Below are 27,856 nucleotides of genomic sequence, written 5' to 3' on the forward strand. Positions count from 1 at the left end.
TTTCTTTATCAGACTGAAGGGAAACACAATTCCCATTTAACATTCAGAAAGTGAAAAGTTCTATGCTGAGTTGTGCTGGATCAATTCATTGAAATGCCACTGAAATTACCTTAAAAAGAAAAGGAGTACTTGTGGCACCTTAGAGACTAACAAATTTATTTAAGCATAAGCTTTCATGAGCTGTAGCTTATGCTCAAATAAATTTGTTAGTCTCTAAGGTGCCACAAGTACTCCTTTTCTTTTTGCAGATAAAGACTAACATGGCTGCTACTCTGAAACCTGAAATTACCTTAGGCACTGGGAGAGGGACAATTTCTCCTGCTGTCACCTGCCGGAAAAATATTTTCCCCTTTTAATATTTCATATAGAGGAAGGTCCCTCCAGAGCTTGTACTCACCTGCCAGCATGAAACTTTTAATGTAAAGCCTTTTGTCCCTTAATCAAGGGCAATACCAGTATATATTCTAATCTCATGTAAGCAAATAGTCTCATCTCACCTTCTCCAGTTCTGTCCTACCTCTATTACTCTCTCCCATTTTATATTCCCCCTACTGTTTCAGTACCCTCAGTATTCTTTAAATCTCCTGTTAACGAGACAGAGATGTTGCTTCAAATACACTGGAAGGTGGTACACAGGAACAGAAAGAAGGTTTTAATTAAACAAATACTATTCTTGGCAAGTAAAAAGAAAAAGTAAGTTTATTTGCTATCTTCTGGGAACTTCTATAATAAACGATAATAAATAATAATAATATAAATGTATTATTTGTACAACCTGAAGTCCCAACCAAGATCCGGGCCCCATGTAGTGCTAGTCACTGTACACGCACGCAGGAGACAAATCATGCCCCAAAGAGTTTATAATTTAAACAGACAAGGCAGACAATGGGTGAGAAAAAGGAGGAAGTATTATTATCATCCCTGAACTGAGGCATAGAGAAGTTAATGACTCACCTGAAGTCATGCAGGAAATCAGTGGCAGAGCTAGGAACTGAACTCAGGTCTCCCAGTCAAATAGCAAACACAAGACCCTTAGCCCACCCTGAGGAAATGCTGAGTTTTGTCATTTCCTTCACTTTTTGAGGCTCTGTGTGGCAGCCACAAATCTTCAGTCCAGAGACAATAGAATGGGATGCACTTTGGAGTCTGTGAACAGTGATGCCTAATCAACTAAAGCAATCGCTGTGGTATGACAAGAGGAATGCCCTTCCCTTAGGGGCTAAGTGCTTCAAAACCCCAGCGAGAGAGGGACTGTGTAGAAACCAAACCCTAGTCCCCTACAGTGCAGGAACAGACTTATTGGAAATTTTTCAATTTAGGATAAATTTTTCAGATCAGAACAACCTATTATGCCACAGATTTTTCAAATGTTTTCCCTCTGTGGACAACTGGCTAATAGAAAGAGCCTTTCAGAGACCAGCTCAGTAATTCCCCAAAGCTTTGTGAGCCACCAGTTTTACAAATATTGCACTAGTCAGCATTATTGGGATAGGACAAGAAAGGAACATTTATACTAATGATTTCCCATCATCCCTCCTCTAGCAGGAATTTATTTTGCCTTACCTTGTTAGCAGACGTTAGAACCATGCATGGATATGTTGACTGATTGCTATTGAGATACTTTTTTCAGAGTAGCAACCGTGTTAGTCTGTATTCGCAAAAAGAAAAGGAGTACTTGTGGCACCTTAGAGACTAACAAATTTATTTGAGCATAAGCTTTTGTGAGCTACAGTTCACTGTGGCAGGTGCAGCTTGCCCTGCATATATGGGTTGTGAGAAGGGCTCTCTGGAAACTAGGACAGTGCAAATACTGGAGAAAATCCATTGGAGAAACAGCCATGCTCTGTGAGGAAGTTTAGGCTGAGGTTTATGCTGTTCTATTATTTTTGAGTTACCAACAAACCCAAGCTACCAGAAGGGGATGAGTTTAAATACTTAGAATCTGTGTCCTCTTCTGAAGATGAGTTATACACTCAACCTATCTATTCACCAACAAAATGATGTATTCCTGGAAGGCCAATTGATTTTAAAAGTCTTTATGTAGAGACATTCATTTCTGTATATGAGTAGGATGGTCTTAAAATTAAAAGTTTGACAATGAACTGAATGACTTTGTCAGTAGATTAAAAAATGCTAACCGCAAAATCAGATTAAAATCCACGAAGGCTAATACATGAAGTAACAGACTGAGCAAGGCGTAGGAAGGGAAGAAGGAGTACCTGGGGAACTACAGACAGGTCAGCCTCACATTAGTCCCTGGAAAAATCATGGAGCAGGTCCTCAAGGAATCCATTTTGAAGCACTTGGAGGAGAGGAAGGTGATCACAAACAGTTAACATTGATTCACCAAGGGCAAGTCATGCCTGACCAACCTGATTGCCTTCTATGATGAGATAACTGGCTCTGTATATAGGGAAAGCCATGGACATAATATATCTTGACTTTAGCAAAGCTTTTGATACGGTCTCCTACAGTATTCTTACCAGCAAGTTAAAAAAGTATGGATTGGATGAATGGACTATAAGGTGGATAGAAAGCTGGCTAGATTGTCAGACTCAATGGGTAGTGATCAATGGCTCAATGTCTAGTTGGCAGCCGGTATCAAGCGGAGTGCCCCAGCGGTCGGTCCTGGGGCCCATTTTGTTCAACATCTTTATTAATGATCTGGATGATGGGATGGATTGCACCCTCAGCAAGTTTGCGGACGACACTAAGCTGGGGGGAGAGGTAGATGAGCTGGAGGGTAGGGATAGGGTCCAGAGTAACCTAAACAAATTGGAGGATTGGGCCAAAAGAAATCTGATAAGGTTCTACAAGGACAAGTGCAGAGTCCTGCACTTAGGACAGAAGAATCCCGTGCACCGCTACAGGCTGGGGACTGACTGGCTAAGCAGCAGTTCTGCAGAAAAGGAGGTGGGGATTACAGTGGATGAGAAGCTGGATATGAGTCAGCAGTGTGCCCTTGTTGCCAAGAAGGCTAATGGCATATTGGGCTGCATCAGTAGGAGCATTTCTAGCAGATCGAGGAAAATGATTAATCCCCTCTATTCGGCACTGGTGAGGCCACATCTGGAGTATTGCGTTCAGTTTTGGGCCCCCCACTACACAAAAGATGTGGATAAATTGGAGTGAGTCCAGCAGAGGGCAATGAAAATGATCAGGGGGCTGGGGCACATGACTTATGAGGAGAGGCTGAGGGAACTGAGCTTGTTTACGCTGAGGAAGAGAAGAGTGAGGAGGGGAATTTGATAACAGTCTTCAACTACCTGAAGGGTAATACGGATGGATCTCGGCTGTTCTCAGTGCTGGCAGATGACAGAACAAGGAGCAATGGTCTCAGGTTGCAGTGTGGGAGGTCTAGGTTGGATATTAGGAAACACTATTTTACTAGGAAGGTGGTGAAGCACTGGAAGGGGTTACCAAGGGAGGTGGCAGAATCTCCATCCTTAGAGGTTTTTAAGGCTGGGCTTGACAAAGCCCTTGCTGGGATGATTTAATTGGTGTTGGTCCCGCTTTGAGCAGGGGGTTGGTCTAGATGACCTCCTGAAGTCTCTTCCAACCCTAATCTTCTATGATTTTAAGACAAACAGAATTTGTTTATATGCATGAGTAAGAAACTAAGGCGACAACCAGGGTTATTCTACGTAGCATGAGCTCTCCTAGGGCTGCATAACAAACACCCAGCCGAGAAAGAAATCTGTGCTGGTGGACTTTTACTAACTACAGCTCAGAACATAAAACATTTTAATTGCAACACTTGTTTCTGTTTTGTAGCATCTAAAATCCGGTACCTGCTAATAATGGAGATGCTAAAGTGTGTAAGAATAATCTTAAACATTCAGCTATGGTACATCAAATCTTCTTACGTGAAAGACCTTTGTGCCCAATGGTATTGCTTACCCAAAACTGTCCTAATAGCTTACCCAATAGCTGTCCTAACTTGTGGCAGTAACTAGTGTTCGAGGCTGTTTATTCAAATACATACACCTCCCCCCACAGGTAATGTATTTTGCTCCCCAGGCAGGGAGTCTGAGGTGCCCCTTGCCCGAGGATTAGATGGCAGGAGGCCGGCCTCTTCGTGAGCTATACATCAGGCGCACAGAGTGTGTTGGCAGAAGGAGCCACAGTTGATCCTCTACACATGGCCACTTCCTGCCTCCTCCAACGGCTACGGACAGGCGGGCACACAACAGCTCAGGGATGGAGACTGGAATCGAACCCACAACTCCAGGGTCCTAGGCCGCTCCCCTAAAGCAAGTCTCCGCCTCCTTCCTTTAGCCCCAACCGCTCTCTTTCACTCGCAAGGAAGAGACGCCCAACAGGCTACAGCGCCTGCGCACACTCTTTTATCCCAGGGAGCACCGTCTCCCGGCTGCGTCCTGACGCTCACCCAGGAGCACGTGACGCCCGCGGGCCGACGCGCCTTGTTGGCACGCGCACACAGCGTAGTGCGGGCCAATCCAACGGCAGCGCACGGAGGTCAAGCGGGCGCGCGCCGGAGGATAGGAGCCGAGAGGGGACACGAAGACGACGCCGGGCGGCGCCAAGCAAAAGAGCGCGTCACGTGGTGTCAGCATGGCCGGGGACGAGGAGGAGGCCGCGGCGGGAGCGGCTGCCGAGTGCGTACAGAGCCGGCGGTTGCCTGTGCGGGGCCTCGTGGGGGAGGCGAGACCCCCCGCGGACTGTGCTAAGCGCTTCCTCTGCTCCTTCCCCGACTGCGAGGCCACGTTCAGCAAGGCCTGGAGGCTGAACGCGCACCTCTGCCGGCACACGGGGGAGGTGAGAGGGCGAGGGCGGGGCCGGTACATATGGGGGGGGGCAAGTCTGGGGTGGGGTCGGGAAGTGGGCGGAGCCAGGGCTGGCACGGGAGGGGGCGGGGCTGGGGCGAGCTGGCCACCTATGGAGCCCTACTCAGTGTCTCTCGCTCCAAGATCCCAGAGCTGGGGGAGCCGCTGCGCTGCCAGGGCAGGATGAGGATCCAGGCTGATCTGCCAGATGAACCAGGCCTGCTCTGCTGCCCCCTGGGGCCATGCCCATGAGGCCTCACACTATAATATAGCCCTGGGGAGGGGCAGCAAGGTCTAACTGGGCATTTTGCAATGGTGTAAGGCAGGAGTTGAGGGATATCAAGAAACTTTAAGGCCAGGAGCAGAGCCATCTCTTCAAGGCGGAAACTTATCTCAACAGGAAACAGCTCGGAGAAAGTGATGCACAAGGCGTGCAGCACTTACTGAGCACAGCTCTGTAAATGGGCACTGGGACTCCTGCGTACCATTTACAACTTTGTTGGGCGGTATCACTTTGGAAATCATAACTTTCACCTGAAAAATCTGGTGTCTGCTGTTGTCACAAGCAACCGCTGTGATTACTGTGACTGAAAGAGATAATAAAAACAACTCCTTGTTTTTTCTCATCATTTTATTTTGAAGGTTTGGCAACACTGTGGGTGGTTTCACTTTTATTGAGGGTGCACACCCTTCCCTAGGTTCTCCAAGAGGATGTTTACATTCATAGTAGCAGCAGAACTTAAACTGGAAGTAACCAAGTCACAGACAAGATTGTGAATTATTGGTGTGGGGGGGGGTGACTGAGCATGTTTGGTGATGCCTTTCTAAACATAACAGAAGAACACAAAAAACACTAAATTGCCTTTTAAACTAAAAGAATTTTTAAAAAAAATCCAGGTATAACAAAGGATGTTCTCTCAGAAAATCGATTTAAAAAAATTGTAATTTTAAAAAAAGCCCCCACTCACATTGCACTTTAACCTCTCTGTGCTTTAGTCTTCTCATCTGTGAGGTGGTGGTATGCTTCACTTGGACCCTGATCCTTCAACTGACTTTGAACAGACTCCCTCCTCTGTCTTTTCCCCTAGTGAAATCATTTGGGGCTCCCTGGGATTGCATAGTCCATTGCAGGATTGGCAACATATTTCTACAGCACTTTACAAACCTCTGATAATTCTTCGAGCTCCTTGGGTGAAAGAATCTATAGAAATAGAAAGCATTGTACCATGTTAATAGCCTCCAGCAATTTAAAAGGACACTATTTATTTGAAATCTAGTTAGTTAAAAGTAGATCCAGGTCCTTCACGTGTCTGTCTTCCTACCAAATTTTGTGGCTTGACCATCAAACTTCCCTGTTTTTATTTATTTTTTAAGCGTGTGTGCTTTCCCATGTGGCTGTGTGGAAAAAACACACTAAAAGAGGAAACTAACTTTAGTAAAACACTATATTCAAAATGAAAAGGAGTATATTCAAAATGCTGTCAAATACACAATGTAAACAAAAAATGCATTAATATTTTTCTCCGTCTTTCAGTTAGACTATTGTAAGATCACCCTGTGCTAATTCTGAAACATTAATCATCTTATAAGAAACTTGTCTGAACTCTAGAAATAAACTCAAAGGCTTGTGGGTACAGATTTTTGGCATTTTCTTAAATTAAAAAAAAATCCAGATTAAAGATTGAGACTCTTCTTTTTATCTAGGAAAATATTTTAAATGGGTTCCCATAACAGTTTGTGTGTGCAACCTGAGGATATAAAATGCTTTAATTTTATAAAGAAACAATTTATGCACATTAATGAATTTTTAAAAACATTTTCTGTAACTATTAATGATTTAACACTGACTATACCTGTGCCCTGTATGCTTTGATTTTTTTTTTCCTCGTGGTTCTTAAATGCACTGATGTTTATATTTAAAAAAAAAAAATCACTTGGCTTCATTAATATAAGGGAAGCTTTTCCTGAAAATCAGTCTCCTAAAATAACTTACTTTTATGATTTTTAAGCAGTGTCTCTCTCTCTCTCTCTCTCTCAGAGACCATTTGTTTGCAATTATATTGGTTGTGGTAAAGGTTTCACCAGAGACTTCCATCTTACCCGCCACTTTCTTACGCACAGTGGAGAAAAACCATTTGAGTAAGTAGTGTACTCTTTTCCTTCAGGCACTGAAAAGACTATTAGCTGCTGTCCTATAGAAACAAACCTAAATAGAAAACTTACATTCAGGAAAGCCAAACAAAGTATAACACTAATATGATTTCAGTGTCATAGAAACCAACACAAGCTGGCATGCTGCTTCAGACTAGTGGGCCATCTAGCCTAGTATCCTGTATCTGGCAATGGCCCATACTAGATGCTTCAGAGGGTGGTGGGGTGGGGGGAATCCATAGTAGATGTTTATGGAATACCCTGTCCTTCTAGCACCAAGCTGTTAGTGGTTGGCTTGTGCAATGATGCCTGAGGGTTCTAGTTTATCTAATCTAAGGTAGCTTTGCATGTTCTCAGGACAAATACCAAATCCTTTACTGGAATCCTACTAAGCTCTTGGCCTCTCTTTGCTTTTATCAGTTTTAAATTTTTCTTTGTTTCATTGGATGCCTCCTTGCTTTTAGGTTGAGAGAAAGTAAATAGGACTGCCTGATTTACTACCTTTGATGTTCCATTTGCTGTCTTATGGGTGTCTATTTTTTTTTTTTTTTTTTTTTTTTTTGGCCTCCTTTCTCAAATAACTAGCATTAACCTTTTCAGACTCTTCCAGTGGAAGTCTTTTCATGAGATGTGACCAGAACTGAAACAATGTTTAAATGACACTGTCATTTAAACTTTCCTATACTACTAAAATCTTCAGAAATCACTCCTTTAGTTTTGTAATATATTAAAAATGCATATTGCCATGTACAAAATTTTATGTACCTGACTAACAAGAGCTGGGTGGGAAATTGTTTTCCTGTCCCAGGAGAATTTTTTAGATTTCATAAATGTTCCTGTTCCATAAGCAGATGAAACAAAGATGTTTTAAAGTTGGTTCCCTCCCCCCACCACAAAAAAACAGAATGAGACACTGTTGTCTGATTCAGAGCAGGGACTTGACCCTTGGTCTCCCACTTCCCAAGGAAAGTTTTTAATCAAATCTGGTACATTCCCATGAAAGTTTTGGTTTAGCGAAAATGATGTTTTCTGAACAAAATCATTTTGTCAAAAAATTCCCAACAAGTTCTGTTACTAATGCGAATGGGGGGATGTAGCTATGTATTTCTTACTCTTAATGAGGTCACTGAAGCACTGTGTAAATAAACTTACCAAGTAATTATTTTACCTTTTTTTGCAAATGAACCAAATTGAAAATGCAAAACCATATTAACTTGGTCAGCCAGGTCTTTTCTGCTGAACAGGATTGGGCATGGACAGAACTTGGAATACGAAGAGAAACAGGTTCGGTAGGATGTTGGTGATTCAGCCGCTAGTATTTTGTCCTTCAATTAAGAAGTGAGTCAATGTCCCAACATAGCTAGGGAGCACTGCTGCTGAAAGGCCCCTCTTTCAAACGAGACATAAAACAGAGAACACTGTTGCTTGTTTTAAATTTGTAGTGTTACTGTTGGCTGTTTTAAACTACCACATATTGCCCTATTTCAGTGGATGAAGTGACTTCTACATGGGTTGAACTCTCTTGGAGCTTTCAAGATGAAAGAAACTGTACAGTAATAAGACTGTCTATTAAAAGATTTCAGGAATTTTTAATACCATAATACTATTAAGCACTCTAACTTTTCTAACACTAAGTACAAACTGCCAAGAATTGGTGTGGATATGTGATGATGTGGGAGCCAGGAACCCCTAAATTTTAATTTCTGTGCTCTGACAGGGATTTCTACTGTAGCCTTAAATGAGTCACTTATCCTTCCATTTTATCTTTAAAATATAGATAATACTCTGTAGGATGGTTGTGAGATTTGATTAATGTTTGTGCAATATTTTGAAGACACTGTACGATCGTTAAAAATATTGACTTGTGTATATAAAGAATTAAACTTGTTGCTCTAGTTCTTTCCCTTCACTCTCCTGATTATCTGAATACAGTATTAAGAAAATATAATTTATTTGTAGGTGCACAGCTGATGGTTGTAATCAAAAATTTACAACAAAATCAAACTTGAAGAAGCATGTTGAACGCAAGCACGAAAATCAGCAAAAGCAGTATGTAGTAAGTAACTCTTTGCTAATATATGCTTAGCATTAAACAGCCTTCACTTAACATAGTTAACCAAATATTTCAGATCCTGAGTGCATGTTCAAGTGTTGTTATAAAACAGTTGCATATTTGGTACTGAATTTGTAATATTAGCAAAAACCTGTGGATCATATTGGCCTCTCTCTAATCATAACCAACTTAATTTTCCAAACAGTGTGACTTTGAAGGTTGTAGCAAGTCTTTTAGAAAACATCAACAGCTAAAAGTTCATCATTGTCAACACACAAGTGAACCTTTTTTCAAGTAGGTGAATAATTTTAATAAACTGTAGATGTTCCGTATACAATATTTAAATGAAATAAGATAAGAGATCTTCAGTGTGGGTGGATAATACAGGATAAAAATAATCTGCATTGATTATGGACTTTTTATATGTAAACATGCTTTCCTTTTTATTTTTAAGGGATGCTGTTAGGCTAACTTCAGGTTTAACAGCTTACTTCTGCTCTACAGACATACATACACATGCATGTGTTGAACTGTCCCTTCACTTTGTCAGTCTATTCTGAGCAATAGTCCTGTGCTCCATAACTGGAAATATTTTGCATATTTAATGCTTTGGATTTGTTACAGCATCATCCAATTGTATAGTTTAAATTTTACATATAAAGTGTAATCCATAGGTAGAATAGCATTTTCCTTTACCAGATTGGCTCCCCTGCCTGCTTCCCCAGCGGGGAGTAGCTGCTTAATTAACACAGGTGAGTGGTGAGCAAAAGTGAGTTAGGTGTAAGGACACAATTGGTTCGACTGAAAAGCACTACCTTTGTGGAGTTGTACATCTCCATTAGTAAAGCAAAACCCGTGTTAATTGATGGAAGCAAAATTAGGTCTATTTCTTATAGGTGGAATTTCCTTATGAGTTCCATTGTTACTTCTAACTATATGTAACATAACTGAAGGAGGCAGCATAGTCCGCTGGCTAGATTACAAGAATAGGAGACAGATTACTGTTGGTTTTTCCCCACCCTACCCCCAGCTCTGGTATTGATTTGTTGCATTGCCTTGGATATATCATTTAACCTATCCCCATTTTACAGAAGGAGAAACTACCTCACAGGGATAACACGAGGTTTAATTAAGCTTTTAAAGTCTGAGACGAAACTTGCTATATACATAGAAAATATTTCATAATTACGACATAAAGCTGCAGCTGTTGAGTGGATCAGGCTTATCAGAGCTGTGCTGTGTAGTGTTCTGTTTTTATTATAAAAAATATAGAGAATCTTTTTTTGAAAAAATACATTTGATTGCACCCTTCTAATTGCTTTTGGCTCATTAGTGTCTTTTGTTTTACCCTGTTTGATTGTTTTTAATGTGTTTAACACCTAGATGTAGTCATGAAGGATGTGGAAAACATTTTCCTACTCCAAGTAGACTAAAACGGCATGAGAAGATACATGAAGGTAATCTAGTTCTCCCTCTTGCTTCAGTCACACTGAAGTGCCACAAAAATAGCTTGTTTTTCAGTGTAGCCTGGGGGCTTGGAGATCTACAGCCAGATCTAGACATGGCCCTCACTTCACGAACCAAATAGCCTAAATTGACACAAAACAGCACAGACTAATTGGATAGCTGGCTGAGGTGTAATTATAGGGTGTTCCAGGATTCAGTGTGTAACTTCACTTTTAATGTAAGTGACAACATTCACAGGCTTGGCAGAATAGCTCCAAGTGTTTTTAGTCATACTGCTCAGGTAGGTCCTTCCTAGATCACACTTTCCTTCCCTCTGAGATTATTTTGATGCGATGGTCTGGTGGTTAAGGCACTATTTTAGGACTTGGGAGACCTGGATACTGTTCCCTGTTCTGCCACATGCTTCCTGTGTAACCCACATACGGCACAATATTTAAAGTTATTAAGGGGCCTAAAAATGCAGATGTGGGATTTTTGAAAAGTGCCCATGTGCCTAACTCCCAACTTCTGAAAATCGCAATAGGCACCTGCATACCTCTAAGATTCTTCTCTGCTCAGCATTTCAAGGAATAAATGATATAGCAGTTTGCCTAATTTTCAAAAGTGATTTAGGTACATACTGAAAGTTCATGGAACTCGGAGCAAGACTTAATCTCATGCAGATGTAGGAACTTTAAGTTCATGCCTACATCATCCATACAGGGGAGTTACAGTGCTTTGGTGCACACAGCTATTCACACCACCTTAGCCCAAATTGCAGGGCAGTGCAGATATGCCTTTTTTGAAAATGAGACTTAGTTGGCTGTCATTTGTGCCTTGCAATGCTGAGTAGAGAAGTGCCTAAATATCTTTAAAAATCTGGGCCCTCGCCTGTGACTCCATTCCTCATCTGTAAAATCGTGATAATAGTACCTGCCTACCTCACGGGGAGGCTGAGAATGAATACATTAGCTCCTGAGGCACTCGGATAATACAGTGATGGGGGCCATATAAGTACCTAATTTAAGATACAGTTTTGCTCAGTTTTAACTCCTCAGTCAAATGACTTAAACCTAGTTTAATCATACCTGATGCAAACTCGTGTCTTGGCAAATCAAAGATTGGTATGTGGCTTACACTGGTAGAATGAAAGAAGACAGTTATCTCAAAATCTAGGTACAATTTCAATAGCTTAAGTATTGTAGGCCCAATATTTGGTTCCAGTCAGATTTACAGTGTGAGTGCCTAAGTGTGCTGTTCTGCCCCATCTCGGCTCTTAGTGAGAAGCCGTCTAAGAACTGAGGATAGTCTGTGGTCTTGCACTCTCTGCTGACTGCCAACAAAGGAGCTAATCGCAATACCACTTCATAATGAGGTATTTTAATTCGGAATTGGACTGAACTACTCATTTCACATAGGACAAATAGCCAGTGGCTCTTGGCTGCTATGAACTTGAAAGTATGCTACATAGGTAATTGATGCCGTATCTATGTATCCTAGCTAATTCTCTTAATTTGAGGGCTGCAAGGATTAACATGAACATACTCTAGCAGCCTTACACACAGAGCCATGTTGCACATGCTGTGGATTTTAGGTATACGTTAGCAAAACAGATCTCTCTATATAGCTTATGCACTTAGCATGAAAACAGTGTGGCTGCATTAGCATTGTTGTACACTTACCAGAAGATGTAAAATTTAAGTTTTGACAACTCCTGTGTTGCACTCCATTTTCCTGCCTTGAAAAGTGAATTGAGTAAAAGGAGGGGCAACTTCAGACTCTTGCTACTAACTATATCTTGGTAGCAAATTTCATTTTTCTAAATGAAAGTAAGAAGTTGCAGACTTTAGCAAGTTAGGGAGAATCTCCAAAATCATGAGACTTGCATTGTGTCCAGCTTTCTTCCTGCTCTGAGAGTGATGATAGTGCTTTTTTTTGACAGGGGGCGGGGAGATGTTAATCTCCTGGTACACTGTCTCAGCAGCCGCCTTTGCCGGTTAGGCTGTGTAAGTGTATAGTGATGTCCAAGTGGGAAAGGGATTCATTAGCCTTAACTAAAAACCATTCCATCCACTTAGAGTGACACTTTTCAATCTTAAAACTTTATCAAATTGTTCAAGATTCAGAAATATCACTATGCCAAGGTTCAAAATTCTCTTTTCGAAAAAGTCAGTTAAGTGGAAACTTTTCTTTTTGTGGGAGAGACAAGTAAGAGGTGGTCTGGAAGAAGATGGGGGGAGTGCTCAAAAACCTCTCACACTCAGATGATGCATTTCCTTAACCATTCAAGCATTGGAAGTTAAGAATGACGTTTCGCTTATCTTGGACCTGTATTGAGCAGGTATATATGTGTATCTAACGTTTAGTTGACTGATCTCTGGCAAATTAACACTGTTCAAGTTTATTTTCTAAACCTAAACCATGTGTTTAATAGGATATGCATGCAAAAAAGACAACTGTTCATTTGTTGGGAAAACATGGACAGAACATCTAAAACATCTGAAGGACAGTCATGCAGGTAAGCCCAGTAAAACTTGTTTTTACAGTTCTTTACAGTGACTTAAATTCAGTGCTCTAGTGTACTGGATAAGAACCCAAATACTAACTTAAAGGGAAATCTCACTAAACGTTTTACCAACCTGCTCTTTTTAAATTAATTTTAATATATATTTTATTAATTACAAAATAATACAGATTAATATGAGATACTTCTATACCATTCTGGCTAATCTGTAATTGGAAAAATACTAAAGTCTGTCCCGTTTGCCCACAGATGTGATCATGTGCTAAGGAACTATATCCTATTACACAAAATATGAATAGTCTAGGATGGGAACCACATGAAACAGCCCCTGAATTTCCTTCAATTAGTGAATATGTATTGCAGAGTCTCATTCTAAAGGACTGATTTGAGTTAGTCAGAACCTTCATTTGGATTTTTTTTTTTAGTAAATTGCCCTGTTCTTGTTTTTCACCTAGAGCCAGTAATCTGTGGTTTATGTTCTAAAACATTCAAACGCAAAGATTACCTCAGACAACATCAGAAAACGCATGCTGAAGAAAGAGAAGTATGTCGATGCCCAAGAGAAGGTTGTGGGAGAACTTACACAACTGTGTTTAATCTTCAGAGCCATATTCTTTCTTTTCATGAGGAGAAAAAACCATTTTTTTGTGATTATGCTGGCTGTGGAAAAGTGTTTGCAATGAAAGTAGGTATTGTAGACTGCCTTAAAATCCAAAATATCCTCTCTTGGGTCATGTCCATATAACTTTCTTCTCAATTGCAGCAAAGTCTTGCAAGGCATGCTGTTGTACATGATCCTGACAAAGGAAAGCTGAACTTAAAAGTAAGTCAAGTACTTCTGGAAACACCTCTGAGCCATTTCCTTTCACTTCAAGGAGCAAAACATAAATTAATTTAACACATACAATTATGTAAAATGTCTTTAAAAGTGGAAGCTAGTCTAGCTACTATATTTTATGTAGGCACTCTGAAGACTTCGGAATTTAAATACTGTAAAGGAGGGCAAAGATTAATTTTGAGTGTTCCAATTATCAGGATTTTTTAATCTATAAAGTAGGAAGGCTGCTAATTCTGTACTGTGAATCTTTTATAAGGCAAAACAAACTCGTCCTAAACGAAGTCTGGCCTCTCGTTTGAGTGGATATATTCCTCCTAAAGCACAGCGACGAAAGGTTAAAGCGGCAACAGAAAATAAGGCTCTGAATAAACCTGGAGAAAATGAGTTACCAACTGTTGAAACACTGACGCTGCACTAGAGACTTCTGAAGACAATTTCAGCAAGAATTGACAATTTGCTTTATTATCACATGGGCAAGTTTATAATGTCTTGTGTAGAAAACTGAATATTTTGTTTTGTAGTCACTCCAGGTGTTTGGTTAAAATCACTGCAGTTCACTTGACTCAGTAGTTTCATTTCCACGCTCCTTCTTCAGAATGTCCCTGTTCTTCTTTTTCCATTTTCCTGTACTCACTAGCTTCTTTGTCTGACGTGTGTCTCAGAACACATGTACTCTTTCCTTCTTTAGCTACTCTTGGCTGGGATAGGTAAGTAGCTTTCTCAGGCATAGTCGCAACAATCTGATCAAAGAGAGCCAGCTGAAAATAAAAATTTGATTATATTAACAATTGGACTTAAGCAGGCTACTCTTAGTAATTCTTCAGAGTAAGTGAAGAGAGATTAAAATGTTAAGTCTGCTCTACCTTTGTGGCAATTTCTTACAGTTAATCTGATACACCATTATCTCTGTGCTGCACTCATGGTCCAAAGCAGAGCTAATCACTTTGTCTTTTCCTAGTTCTCTTTTACTCTACTCATCACCACAGAATGTGAAGCTTTTAAAGGGCTGCAGCCACTACCAAATCTCTCCATTTTAGAAGGCTGTTTCAGTGGTGAAGTTCCAGTAAGCACATTCTCCTTTACAGACATATCTTTTCACTTGATTCTGAAGTGAAATTATAAGCATGCTGTGACCATGAACTCCTTTAATAGAAAAGGCTAGCCAGTTGCAGCTGTAGGCTCAACTAGTGACTGAGTGAAGGAAACATTTGTAAAATAAGTTATAAAATGTCAGAAGTAGAGAATCCATCAGGGGTAGGGACAGTGACTTTCTTTAGTCTGAAAGTCAGTCTTAAACTAATTTGTAATGACTGAATGGGATCATGGAAGATACTGTTTTGTACCTGCATGAGTAGGGGGAGCCCTGTTCTTCTCACTCTTACTTGCAAAAAGCATTTTATTAAATCTGTATCAAATTTTGTTCCCCTTTTAAAATAAATCATTAATATTTACACACAAGAATTGCATCACAGTGAGACATTAAGGCCTATTCTCCTAAATTAGCAAGTAGCTCCACCATGATCAGAGGTAAGTCACTGCAAAATAAAGTGTACTGAAAAAAAGAATCATACCTTAGAAGCCACTCATTGACTCTCCAGTAAACGGTATTGATAAAGAAGGTACTCCACTAGGAGTGGGGAGGCAGAAGCTGGATGCTTTGCATTTGTCAGCTAGGTGGTCAAGTACAATAACCTAGCTTTCATGCATATTTGTGGAAGGGAGTCATAGATTCCAAGGCCAGAAGGGATCATTTTGATCATCTAGTCTAACCTTCTGTAGAACAAAGGACATAAAACTTCCCATGGTATAATTCAAAAGGAATTACTATCTCTTTAAAAAAAAAAAAATCCACTCTTCCATTAACAAAGTGCCAGTGAGGAAGAATCCACTATAATCCTTGCTAAATTGTTCCAATGGTTAACTACTCTCACTCTTAAACAGCTAAACCTAATTTCCACTCTGAATTTTTGTTTAGCTTCAACTTCCAGATTCTTACTCTACACCAACTATGCAGTAGAATAATGCAGTGTTAACATTTCTAGACAACAGTGTGTGAGATTTACTTGTGTAAATGCATTGTTCAAACTCTGTGAAGAAACAGTCTTGAAAAGTGGTGTCTGATAAAAGGAAGCAGGTTTTGCCCTCGGTACTAATGTCACAACCACTACTTTTTTACTAATAAGAGGTATACTATCAAAGGAAGAAAGCAGTATTATTCCTGGAAATACTTAGCACTTGCCACCTTATTTAATACACTTGGCTGATCAGACATTTTAAAAAACCTTAATATAGCTTACCATCTTTTCTGGTCCATCTGCAACATTTCGTTGCTGTACAGAAATTCTGACATGATGCTTCTTATCAATCCACTGCTGAATCTGTCTAATTTTGGTCTCTAAGTCATGTTTTGCAATAGTTGCAGAAAAAGTTAACTCCTTCAGCTGAACAGGCCCTGTTAAAATATAACCAATAATATGTAGGCTTCAAAGAAGTAGTAGTAGTGTTGTGTACACCCCTATTCAGTGTTCTAATGCACTGAGGCTACTGGGAGTTTTATTGTTTTGTGTTTTTGGGGGGTGAGGGGAGAAAAGTACAGGTCAGACAAGTGTCTTCATTCTAAAGAACCCATCTTGCCTACTCCATTAAGAGTTCCCTGTCTTACCAGTTTATCGTTCTTTTTGCACCACTCCACAATACCTTATGTCCTCCTATCTTGCTCATTACCAGGCTGCCTCCTCCAATGCTGCTCCTTGTGCTTGGAACATCTTCCCTCTACCATTATGGCACGCCTTTCCTCCTTCAACATCCCTCTTAAAGAGCTCTCTTTTCCAGAAGGCTCATAACTATTAACCAATATTAAATTAGAGGGTTTTGGGGGAAAGGATTACAATCTTAAAGTTACCATTTCTAATCACTCAGTCCCTGTTTTTCAGACTAACCAGGTTTGGTCAAGGTCTGTCTCGGATAAGGCTGAGTACAACTCAAGTACTTAACAAATAAGGCTGTTCCAAGGTGTACCTGCCATGAAATGTATAAATTCCTAATTGTTTTTTCACATATAAAAAGATTAAAGTGTTTTCCCATTGTATAGTTAAGTGGGCAAACTTTTAAAAATTAGTCATCACCCTCCACTCCATCTCTGGTTCTGTTTCAAAAGATCACACAGCCTTGAATTCTGTTACAGATGATAAGTCCTTGTAATAGCATAAACACAACTCATTCTCCTCCCACCTTCTGCGCATGCTCTTAAATATCCATTGTTACAAACTTCTTTTTGTAGGTGTTTTAACAAGAGCTAACCAAAACTGTTACAGTGGAGTTACTGCTGTAGCTCACTTGTCTCAAATCAGTAATAACTAGCAGAAAACTTCAAAAAGTATGAACAATTTCTTCGTTTGCATGAGGATAACATAAGACAGTCAGACGTCGCTATATACAAACACCTTCTCTAAGTGCTCCATCTTGCCAAGTTATTAACCCAATAATTTAAATTACAGGTACAGAATGATTTATGAGGAGAAATTGAATAATTCTGGTTATTTTATATTAAAAAAAAAAGTGGAAAGGTCCATTTGGAACACTGTAAATTCATTGTTGCCAAGCCTTCCAAATTTTCTCTCCTTTATGTTGAGCAATGTTTTGTGACAGTCAGTGATAAAAGTATGCTTCTTATAGATATGGCATATTCAGTTGTAAAAGCTGTGTGTCATTTATGAAGAAGTTTGCATTAATAAAATTAATGATCATTTAAAAGAACAAAAATTCAATATGAATGCCATGGTACCAGAATCTAGGTTATTCATTTATATAAGTATTTAAACAATACCCGAAGCCAAAATATAAATTATGAGAGCATAATAGAATGGTTTTCTACATTAACTAGACTAAACCAATTTTTGCTTTTTCAGCATGCAAATCCAAAATAACATTGACTGTGATGACAGTACTTTGGATTTACATTGATGTAACAAACAGGATTTGATCTACTGCCACTACTTCTAATACAGCAGTTTTCAAATTGTTTAATATTATATTAACAAGGCACCTACCAGCTTTTGAACTTGCTTTTTGTTTCTCTCTGCGTTTGAGCTGCTCTTCGTGAATCTGCTTCCCCGTCATTAGTCTGTACACTGGAGGCTCTTCATTTTCACGCAGTGGAACAAGCTTCAGATCACGATCATTCATGAGTCGAATCACATCTCCTCTGTGCATATTTCCTAAGCTGTCCCCGTTTTCGCTAATTACATGAAGGATCCTCTGAGGAATTTTCCTCCCAATGCTTCCAAATGTTTTTTGGGCATTTGAGTTTTTTTTCTTTCCTTCTGGTTTCTTTTCAGCTTCTCCAGTTGTACAAAATGATTTTGTAGGTACAAACATAAGTCTTCTTTTAGCACCAGCCATCACCATCAATGCTTGAGAGAATGTGGTCTTTTGCATAGTTTGCACCAAAGGAATGTTGAAGTATTTATTTATGCAACTAGTTTCATTCCTTGTGGCTTGATGTATTAATTTCTTTAGGTAAAGGGCAGCCATTCTGAGAAAGTGGGGAAAAAAGAAAAAAACAAACTTCTAGTCATTAGTTAAAAAGATCTAAGGCAAAGTTGGCAGCCCTAATTCTTAAACTATCCTTTCATTTGTTTGCAAAGTCATGTATTTTTTGATTTAGTAAGACGCAAGGTGCACAGTCATCAACGACCCTACAGTAATAAAGTGTTCATGCAATAGAGAAAGAAGGTTTGGCAGGGAAACCATTTCAAGCTTCTGAAGGGTCATATTCAATGAAGGTTTTTTCCAAAATTTTAAAATGTAGGGTCTAAACTTTAAAGAACCCCAAAGAGTTCTGTGAGCTAGCTGATTTACCATTGTAAGACCAGATAGTTTGCCATAGACCGGAGGAGTGGGTTTTGTTTTTAAATAAAGTCTCAGCATTTGAAGTTACATGCACAAATGAAGAAAGTTGGATGGAAAATCTGACAGTGGAACCTCTCTCCTGGTGCTGCTGGCACCCTGCCTGATTAGAATATTTTCTTTCACTTATACTACACTGACTTGGGTCCACTAAGACACCCAAGAGAAGCTGAGGTTTATGCATCATATCTCTGCAAAGTCCTTAGACGGTCATGTCCCTGAGGCTTATAGGAGGCTTGGAACTTAAAAGAATGAGACTTCCATGCATAATCTTTGAACATGCAGTTAAAACCTGACCTTTACCATACCTGTAGCCACCCCATAGAGAGGAGCACACATTTATCCCAGGGTTGAAATTGTCCTTTAATATACAACTTATTTCTTACATCACTGACTCAATAATAATAGGTTTCAGAGTAGCAGCTGTGTTAGTCTGTATTCGCAAAAAGAAAAGGAGTACTTGTGGCACCTTAGAGACTAACAAATTTATTAGAGCATAAGCCGATGAAGTGAGCTGTAGCTCACGAAAGCTTATGCTCTAATAAATTTGTTAGTCTCTAAGGTGCCACAAGTACTCCTTTTCTTTTTTCAATAATAATAATAGTTTATTTTCCTTAAAATATGAGCTACCCAAACTTAATCCCATATAAGTAATCAAAGAGAATACTTGGCAGTTTTGCTGTTATATGGGCTAAGTCCTATTGTCATTTCAGTAACTAAACTAGAAAGCTCTATCATCTCTAAGTTCAGACAAATATGCAGTAATATTAGAGCACAGCTGCATCTATATTAGTGGTTTAACTTGTCAAGCTATATTATTTTGACAGAAGTTGAAAATAAAGATTTGGTATTGACAGTGTTTAAAGGTGTCCACAATCTTTACTGGTTTCAGAGTAGTGAGTTAGGACAATATCCTGATGTTTCTCCTTACTCCTCCAAAGGCATTTAAAGAGCTTACATAGAGAATGCACTCAGCCAAGAAACCAAGGGGTGGGGGGAGAGTGCATTTTACAATGGCTATCCAACCATAGCTGTTAAAATGCTTTTTTCTGTCCAAGGTGATGTTTGTGAAGCAGGCAGACTGGGAAGAGGAAGGTAAGGTAGGAGTTTGCATATGGAATGGAGCAGTATTTCATAGAGTATGTCTACACTGCAGTGTAAGCCCAGGCTCAAGCCTACCCCCCATTCTGTCTACCCAAATTGCACTAACAGAGGGCTCAGACCCAGGCTCCCAGGACCCCACCAGGGTGGAGGGTCCGAGCCTGAGTCAAGCTCGGACTCTGGATTCAAACCCTTTTGCTTTGCAATATAGACACAGTCCTAGTAGATGCATGCTCTGGGAGTCTGCCAAAAGGATCCTATGGGCCAACTTTCTTTGTCCTCTGAACAGTCAAGTTTGGTGGACAGTCAAGTTTTCCCACACTGCACCATGAACAAAAGGCTAGAGCGGCCACATTTTGGGAGGGCGTGAGAAAATCTGAGATATGGTTGATTGGAATTGGGCCCACATAATGCAGTGTAGATGCTGGAAACCCCAGGTTGGAACCCAAGGTTCAACAATTCCTAACTGGAGGTTACAAATGAACGTAGAGGCTCAAGCCCTAGGTTAACAAACTCAAGGTCTGCTAACTCGAGTTCTACAAATTCTGGACTTACATTGTAGTGTAAACATATCCTAAACCACATTACTCCATGACAGAAGTTCCAGGTTGTGGATAGCAAGCAGAGATAGGTGCTTAAGTCTGCAAAAGGGCACAGCTTACAACAAACTCTTGTCCTTGATGTCTCCTATTGCCTAGTTTAGGCCGCTCCCTGCCTAGCACACTGGCTTTTGTGGATCCCACTCTTAGGCCCCTTTCTCTCCACATGTATTGTATAGGGAGCCTATGCATGTGTAGCCCCAGGTTAGGAGTTGTAGCTTCGGTCCAAATCTGGGGCTCCAGCATCTAAAGTGCACCATGTAGGCTGCTGGAAGCGGCGGCCAGTACGTCCCTTGGCCCGCACTGCTTCCAGCAGCTCCCATTGGCCTGGAGTAGTGAACCGCAGCCACTGGGAGTCACAATTGGCCAAACCTGCAGACATGGCAGGTAAACAAAGGTGGCCCGGCCCACCAGGGGCTTTCCCTGCACAAGTGGCGGAACAAGTTTGGGAACCGCTGCGGTAAAGCAATAGAGTTGAACCCTGGGTCCTGGCTTGACTCAGGTTCAGGGTATGTCTATACAGTAAAGAAAACCTACAGCTGGCTTGTGCCAGCTGACTCAGGATTCAGGGCTGTTTCATTGCAGTACAGACTTCCAGGTTTGGGCTGGAGCCTGGGCTCTAGGACCCTGCAAGATGGGTCTAGAAGTATGTCTACACAGCAATGCAACAGCCCAAGCCCTGGCAGCCGGAGTTGGCAGCCCCTGTGACAGCGTGTAGATGGAAGGGGGTTAGGTTTGAGCCTGAGTTTAAACCCTGGGCTTATACTGCAGTGTAGACATACCAATGGTGTCTGCAGAATCAGGGCCTACGGTTGGTACAAGTTTTGAGATGACTGTGTCTTTTACTATGACTGGGAGCCTATTGTGTTAGGTACTGACTAAGCACTTAGTAAGAGGCAGTCCTTATGCTCAAGAGCTTTCACTCTAAATAGACAACAGAGAAGGGTGAAACGGGAAACAGATTCAGTGATTTGCCCAAGGTCACACAGCAAGTCAGTGGCAGAACCAGGATTAGAACCTAGGTCACCTGAGTCCCCAGTCCTGTCCCCTATCCACTGCACCACATTGACTTTCCTCTAGTGTACCTGATTATAAAGAATGTCACATGCTCAAAACCAAAACGTATCCTCCATCCCAAAGAACCTTGTATTACTTTACTGTTAATTACCGATCAGAAAAATGAAACTCCTGCTACCCCAAACATACATATAATTTCAAACTTTGTTCTCCTTATCTTCCTTATTTAGTGCCATGGGCTAACATTTTAAATGCCATATCTGCCCCCAACCCTTCCCCAGACCCCATTTGCTGGGGGAGAGAAAAGTGTCTTTTACATCAATGGATTTTGCTGCTTACATTTCTGGTGTGGTTGCATATTTTGCTGTGTGTGTGTTACAATCTCTGGAAAGGACCATGCACAGCAGGGAGAGGGTATTTTATTACGAGTTTTACAGTGTCTGGGGAAGGTATTTTGCTGTGTGTGTATGTTGACGTGTGCATGCTGAGAGGGAGGTATTTTGCTGAGTGCTGGGATGAGGTATTTTGCTGTGTGGGAGTGTGCATGCACACGAGCAGGGAGATATTTTTTTTCTGTGCACAAGTGCACTGGGAAGAGGTATTTTGGGTGCATGTGTGTGTGCTGGGAAGGAATATTTTAGAGATGGTGTGGGAAGGAGTATTTGGGATGTACTTGCAGGCCTGTGGTGGGAGAGGGAGTCAGGGTGGACTGATTTAAATTATTGATTTTAATCAACTTTTCCATTTGTACTTCAGTTCTTTTCTAAAGAAAAGTGCAGTCTCATTGGTTGATATAATTATGCAAACATACTGATTTACAACTAATTAGAGCCTTTATATTAGATTTGGTACTTTTTTTTGCTATCTAGTAGAGTACACTATAACTATATACATGTACTTAAGCAATTATTTCATTTAATGTTTTCAGATTCTTATTGATTCTACAGTTTTAGTATTTTAGAGAATAGTGAATGATATATTGCTTATTTACTAGATAATTAACTTTTTGCTCATGACTTGTCAAGCTGCATTAAGATGGTAACAAATTTAATTAAACAGAGGAAACAGCACACAAAATGTATTTTTATTAAACAAAACAAGCCCTTCATATAGTACTTGAACTATTTTGCCATATTTATAAAGCTTGATCTCAAAAGTTAGATGTTTTCCCCAATTCTTTCTTTATCAAGAAAAGCAGCCTTTAACTCCAAGTTTTGATCGAGGCTCATGGGTTCAGCATATTTATTTTTTCTTTAAATGTTTTAAGAGATTATAATAAGTTTAGTCTTTAGCATATTTTGTATTAAATTCAGATATTTTAACAGTTTAATTTTTAAAGAAAATCTTATAATTTAAACAACAAAATAAACAAATCCAGTTTAAATAAAAAATCTGATATTTTAAATTCATTTTTATCCACCCAAGAGAGGGTATTTTGGGGGCATGTGCTGGGAGATGGGTGCTGGGAGGGGGTATTTAGGAAGGGTGCTGGGAAGTGTGTGTATACTTTAAAGGGGTATTTTGGGGGTATCTTGGTGGTATGGGGCATGGTGCTGGGAGGGATGTGTGTACTGGGAAGAGGTATTTGGGGGTGTTGGGATGGGTGTGTGTGCTGGGAGCAGGTATTTTCGGGAAGTGCTGGGGGATTTATACTGGGAGGGTATATTTGGAGGTGCTAGAGGAGTGTGTGTTTTCTGGAGGGAGTATTTGGGGGGTACAGGAGGGGGTACCAGGAGGTGCTGGAGAAGTGTGTGTGTACTTGGAGGAGTATTTGGGGGGTACTGGGAGGGGATACCTGGGGGGTGCTAGAGGACTGTGTGTACTGGGAGGGGCATTTAGGGGTGTAGGTGTACTAGGAAAGGTACTGGGTGAGTGTACTGGGAGGGGGTACCTGGGGGGTGTTAGAGGAGTGGGTGTATTGGGAGGGGCATTGGGGGGTGCTGGGGGGGTACCTGGGGGGTGCTGGAGGAGTGGGTGTACTGAGAGGGGCATGGGGGGTACTGAGAGGGGGTACCTGGGGGGTGCTGGAGGAGTGGGTGTACTGGGAGGGGCATTGGGGGGTACCTGGGGGGTGCTGGAGGAGTGGGTGTACTGGGAGGGGCATGGGGGGTACTGGGAGGGGGTACCTGGGGGGTGCTGGAGGAGTGGGTGTACTGAGAGGGGCATGGGGGGTACTGGGAGGGGGTACCTGGGGGGTGCTGGAGGAGTGGGTGCACTGGGAGGGGCATTGGGGGGTTCCTGGGGGGTGCTGGAGGAGTGGGTGTATTGGGAGGGGCATTGGGGGGTACCTGGGGGGTGCTGGAGGAGTGGGTGTACTGGGAGGGGCATGGGGGTACTGGGAGGGGGTACCTGGGGGGTGCTGGAGGAGTGGGTGTACTGGGAGGGGCATTGGGGGGTACCTGGGGGGTGCTGGAGGAGTGGGTGTACGGGAGGGGCGTTGGGGGGTACCTGGGGGGTGCTGGAGGAGTGGGTGTACGGGAGGGGCGTTGGGGGGTACCTGGGGGGTGCTGGAGGAGTGGGTGTACGGGAGGGGCGTCGGGGGGTACCTGGGGGGTGCTGGAGGAGTGGGTGTACGGGAGGGGCGTCGGGGGGTACCTGGGGGGTGCTGGAGGAGTGGGTGTACGGGAGGGGCGTCGGGGGGTACCTGGGGGTGCTGGAGGAGTGGGTGTACGGGAGGGGCGTCGGGGGTACCTGGGGGGTGCTGGAGGAGTGGGTGTACGGGAGGGGCGTCGGGGGGTACCTGGGGGGTGCTGGAGGAGTGGGTGTACGGGAGGGGCGTCGGGGGGTACCTGGGGGGTGCTGGAGGAGTGGGTGTACGGGAGGGGCGTCGGGGGGTACCTGGGGGGGTGCTGGAGGAGTGGGTGTACGGGAGGGGCGTCGGGGGGTACCTGGGGGGTGCTGGAGGAGTGGGGTGTACGGGAGGGGCGTCGGGGGGTACCTGGGGGGTGCTGGAGGAGTGGGTGTACGGGAGGGGCGTCGGGGGGTACCTGGGGGGTGCTGGAGGAGTGGGTGTACGGGAGGGGCGTTGGGGGGTACCTGGGGGGTGCTGGAGGAGTGGGTGTACGGGAGGGGGGTACGTGTCCTGAGAGGGGCACCGGGTGAGCGTCCTGGGGGGGTCACTCCCGGGGTGGGGGGCGGTGTCGCTCTCCGGGGCTCCCTCTCCCCCCGGCAGGGCGCCTGGGGCAGGCCCGGGACGCGGTGCCCGCGCCTCCCTTCGGCTCCGAGCCCCGCGGCGGGGCAGGCGGCCGGGCCGAGAGGCGCTTGGCGGCGGCGCTTACCTGCCGGGCCGGGCCGGGCCGGGCCGGGGGATCCGGCGGCGGCGGCGGCGGACGCAGGGCGGGCGGCGCCAGCGGGGCGGAGCTGAGCGAGCTCGGGAGGCGGGGGGCGGCCCGTGCCTGCGCCGCGCGGGGCGGCTGCTTGCGGGGTTGTGCGAGGAAGCGGGGTGTCTGCTGAGACTGTCTGTGGAGGGGCCCGGGGGGGGCGACGGCCTTTGCTGCGGGGCACTGGGAGCTGCAGCGTGTTACTGTCCGGGGGTCGCGTGCGCCACTCCGGGCTTACTGGGTTTACACGCGGTGACGCAGCTCGGGAAGCGCTCGCTGGCTGCGGCTGAGTGCAGCCTTTGGCTCGCGGGTTGTGCGCCCCGACTGGAGCTGAGCGGGACGGCGCCGGGCGGGGAGGATGCACGTGTGGGTGTAGACACACGCACGACGTAGGTTGTTGCAAGGCAGCTGACATCAGCCTCGCTTGGTCCTGTAGATCAGGCCCTCAGTGTTTAGAAATTACCAACTGGTTTACGAAATAACTACATAAAAAAAGGAAGAGAAGGGGATCCTGGCCTTCGCCCCTCCCTGCTAGAAAATTGCAACCTTTTGATTTTAACTGATAAAGGAAATGGGTGGCAGTTTGCCTTTCATGCCTATATTGGAAAGTTTGCAGTCATTGCCTCAGTTCTTGCAGTGGGTTGAGGAAATTTCGAAGTCAGTTTCTGTCGCCTTTGCAAAATTTGTCAGTGTAATTTTTGTGTGTCTGTGATTCTCCAGAGAAAATAAAGTGTGTGCAGCTCTGTAGAAGAGGAAAAATCTTTTCTAAATCAGTTTCAAATCTGAACCCCATGTTCAAATGTTTGGGGTGTCTATGAGCATCTCTAAAGCCACCACCTTAGATTCCTTTTTAAAACTCACCTATATGGTAATGACTACAGAAAACTGCCACTCATGATAATGGCGAGGTAGGTGGCAAGCTGTGCTAACTGCTACAGCTAAAAATCATACACCCATCTGTTCTGTGATAAAACAGCCTATTGTTTTTGTTACCTTGCTTCCCAGTCTCCCTCACTGCCTGCTTTGCTGTTTCATCTACCTGTCTTTTAGCTTGTAAGATCTTCAGGGAAGGAATTCTCATTTACTATATCTTTGGACAGTGCTTAGACCAGTGGGCCCTCAGTATGAAGCTATTGCAACATAAATTATTAATAATAAACCTTTTCAAGATCCCAGCTGCATCCTTGAGAGAGGAAAAGACTCTGCCGTAGGGAAAGGAGTGACAGAATGTGATTGATACTGGTTTTTTCATCTGCAGAAGACAAAATATTTTCCCCTTGGAATCCAGATTAACCTACAGAGGTGTGGAATTTGAGAGTGCCAGCACCTACGGAGGATAATTTTGGCTGAAGCAAAAAAGATTGAAGTACCACTTTATTTTTGAACCTTGGACTATGCAATGTTAAATAGGGGGAGATTTTCAAAAGCCCAAATGACAGTGCCTTTGAAAATCTCCTACCTGTACAATTTTAATGTTAGTATGAGCTATAAAGCAGAGGCAACACATGGGGGGGAGGACACACAGGGTCATGTGCCCCCAGAGATTTCTGACTTGCATTTACAACAGCTTCTAGATCAGAGATTTTCAAACTGTGAGGCATGCCTCCCGGGGGGCGGGGGGGGGGAGGGAAGAACCTCACAGTTTGAAAACCTCTGTTAATCTGGCACCAGCCCCATCGGCATGATGAGGGCAAAGAAAAGAGGAACCAACTAGGCATCCACCAGCACTGGGGGGCTTGCAGGGTGGAGCCATTGTAATCCAGGGGGCTCAGCATGAGCAGCTGAGTGTTGGGGCTCTCCATGGAGCTGGGCAGCACACTGGGGGTAGGCAGGATCGTTGGAGCAGGCGGGGCAGGGCTGTTGCTGGTGCCTGGCAGCAGGGAGTTGGGCTGGGAGGGAACCAGCATATCCATCCCCACCTTCCCTGAAGCAGCCGTGGGTGCTGGGCTCCGCAGCAGCTTCAGCTGCCATGGAGCCCGGCCAGAGGTGGCTCAGCAGGGGAAGGCACCCTCTGCAGGAGGAGTGGTGCCGCATGTGGCTGCTGCTTTGGGCGTAAAGCCTAGGGAACAGAGCAGCCCTGTGTTCCCTGGGGCCAGGGCCTGGGCCAAGTGGGGCAGCGGAGTGCTAAGGAGGGCTCTAAGCCCCTGCCCAGGGGGCTACTGCAATGACTGGGAGTTTAGGGCAGGAACAGGCTGGAAATTGCTTCCCCCCACTTCAGCACTTATCTGAGGGGCAGAGAGGCTCCCCCATGCCAGTGCTGCATGGGGCTCCAGGTGGCTTTGGCACATGTAGGGCTCAGCTCCTCCTGGGAAGTGCCTCTTTGCTTAGAAACTATAGGAGTCAAGAAGAAGATTGCTGCTTTTTTGTGAGTGAAACATACATTGTTCGTGATTGCCCTAATGATCGCCTTGCTGTGCATGGCATCTACTGCAGCTGGTAGGAGAGGCGAGGCATGGAGCAGTCACATGCCCCTTCAGAACCTTTAAATTATGCCCCTCACACTGTCAACAGTTACAGGTTGCCTCTGTTATAAAGTTAATGCTCAGCTCACTGAGCTGGGACCAGACCTTTATGCTTAAAAGCGAGACATTTCAATGTGCAAGAAGTTATATTCTATCATTCTAAACTTGATTATATTCCATCATTTTTAAACTTCCAATTAATCTATCCCTCCCCCAAATAAACAAAATCATGGAACTAACATGACATTTTCAGCCATCACATTGTTCTCTCTGCTTGTGTGTTATATTCCTCCCCCACAGTGTCTGTCTTGTCTATTTAGGTGGTAAGCTTGTCAGGGCAGGGATTGTCTATGTTTTGTACAGGGCCTAACACAATGGGGCTCTGATTTTAGGTGGTCCCTAGGCACTACTGTAAATAACATGATTAATGATAACACTGCCCCACCCTCCCAGTCTTTTATCACATCATTCTCTGTCCAGTCCACCAATGACATCAGCCTCAATAGCCTATTTGTCCACTTCTTCCAACAACAGTCTCCACATTTTTCCATGTGACTCCCCTATCATGGATCTCCCTTCTGAAACTGGCTGGCAATGTCGCTGTCCTCACTTCATTCTAAGGTTATAATTTATCTGTATCACAATAGTGC

General features: G+C 43.2%; 2 protein-coding genes across 2 annotated transcripts; one reads left to right on the forward strand and one right to left on the reverse strand.

Annotated features, from left to right (window-relative positions):
- The first annotated feature begins 4,349 nt into the window (after nucleotides 1-4,349).
- On the forward strand, nucleotides 4,350-14,361 carry GTF3A (general transcription factor IIIA). Its single transcript, XM_038402964.2, has 9 exons — nucleotides 4,350-4,779; nucleotides 6,826-6,926; nucleotides 8,898-8,994; nucleotides 9,197-9,285; nucleotides 10,375-10,448; nucleotides 12,872-12,955; nucleotides 13,417-13,646; nucleotides 13,725-13,784; nucleotides 14,056-14,361. The coding sequence occupies exons 1-9, from the start codon at nucleotides 4,576-4,578 to the stop codon at nucleotides 14,215-14,217; spliced, it is 1,101 nt and encodes a 366-aa protein (XP_038258892.1). The 5' UTR covers nucleotides 4,350-4,575; the 3' UTR covers nucleotides 14,218-14,361.
- MTIF3 (mitochondrial translational initiation factor 3) lies at nucleotides 14,234-24,819 on the reverse strand. The gene is given in 5 exon segments (XM_043504333.1): nucleotides 14,234-14,410; nucleotides 14,412-14,557; nucleotides 16,097-16,251; nucleotides 17,849-18,333; nucleotides 24,703-24,819. Coding segments are annotated over 4 exon segments (852 nt in total). The 5' UTR covers nucleotide 18,333; nucleotides 24,703-24,819; the 3' UTR covers nucleotides 14,234-14,343.
- Between the last annotated feature and the right edge of the window lie 3,037 nt (nucleotides 24,820-27,856).

This window comes from Dermochelys coriacea, chromosome 1 (assembly GCF_009764565.3).
Source record: "Dermochelys coriacea isolate rDerCor1 chromosome 1, rDerCor1.pri.v4, whole genome shotgun sequence".
In the NCBI taxonomy this organism is placed as follows: domain Eukaryota; kingdom Metazoa; phylum Chordata; order Testudines; family Dermochelyidae; genus Dermochelys; species Dermochelys coriacea.

Coding starts and splice junctions, on each gene's coding strand:
- GTF3A (XM_038402964.2), top strand. CDS start 4,576: ATGGCCGGGGACGAGGAGGAGGCCGCGGCGGGAGCGGCTGCCGAGTGC. Junction 9,286..10,374: donor ACAAGTGAACCTTTTTTCAA/GTAGGTGAATAA, acceptor TTTAACACCTAG/ATGTAGTCATGAAGGATGTG. Junction 13,785..14,055: donor AAGGAAAGCTGAACTTAAAA/GTAAGTCAAGTA, acceptor ATCTTTTATAAG/GCAAAACAAACTCGTCCTAA.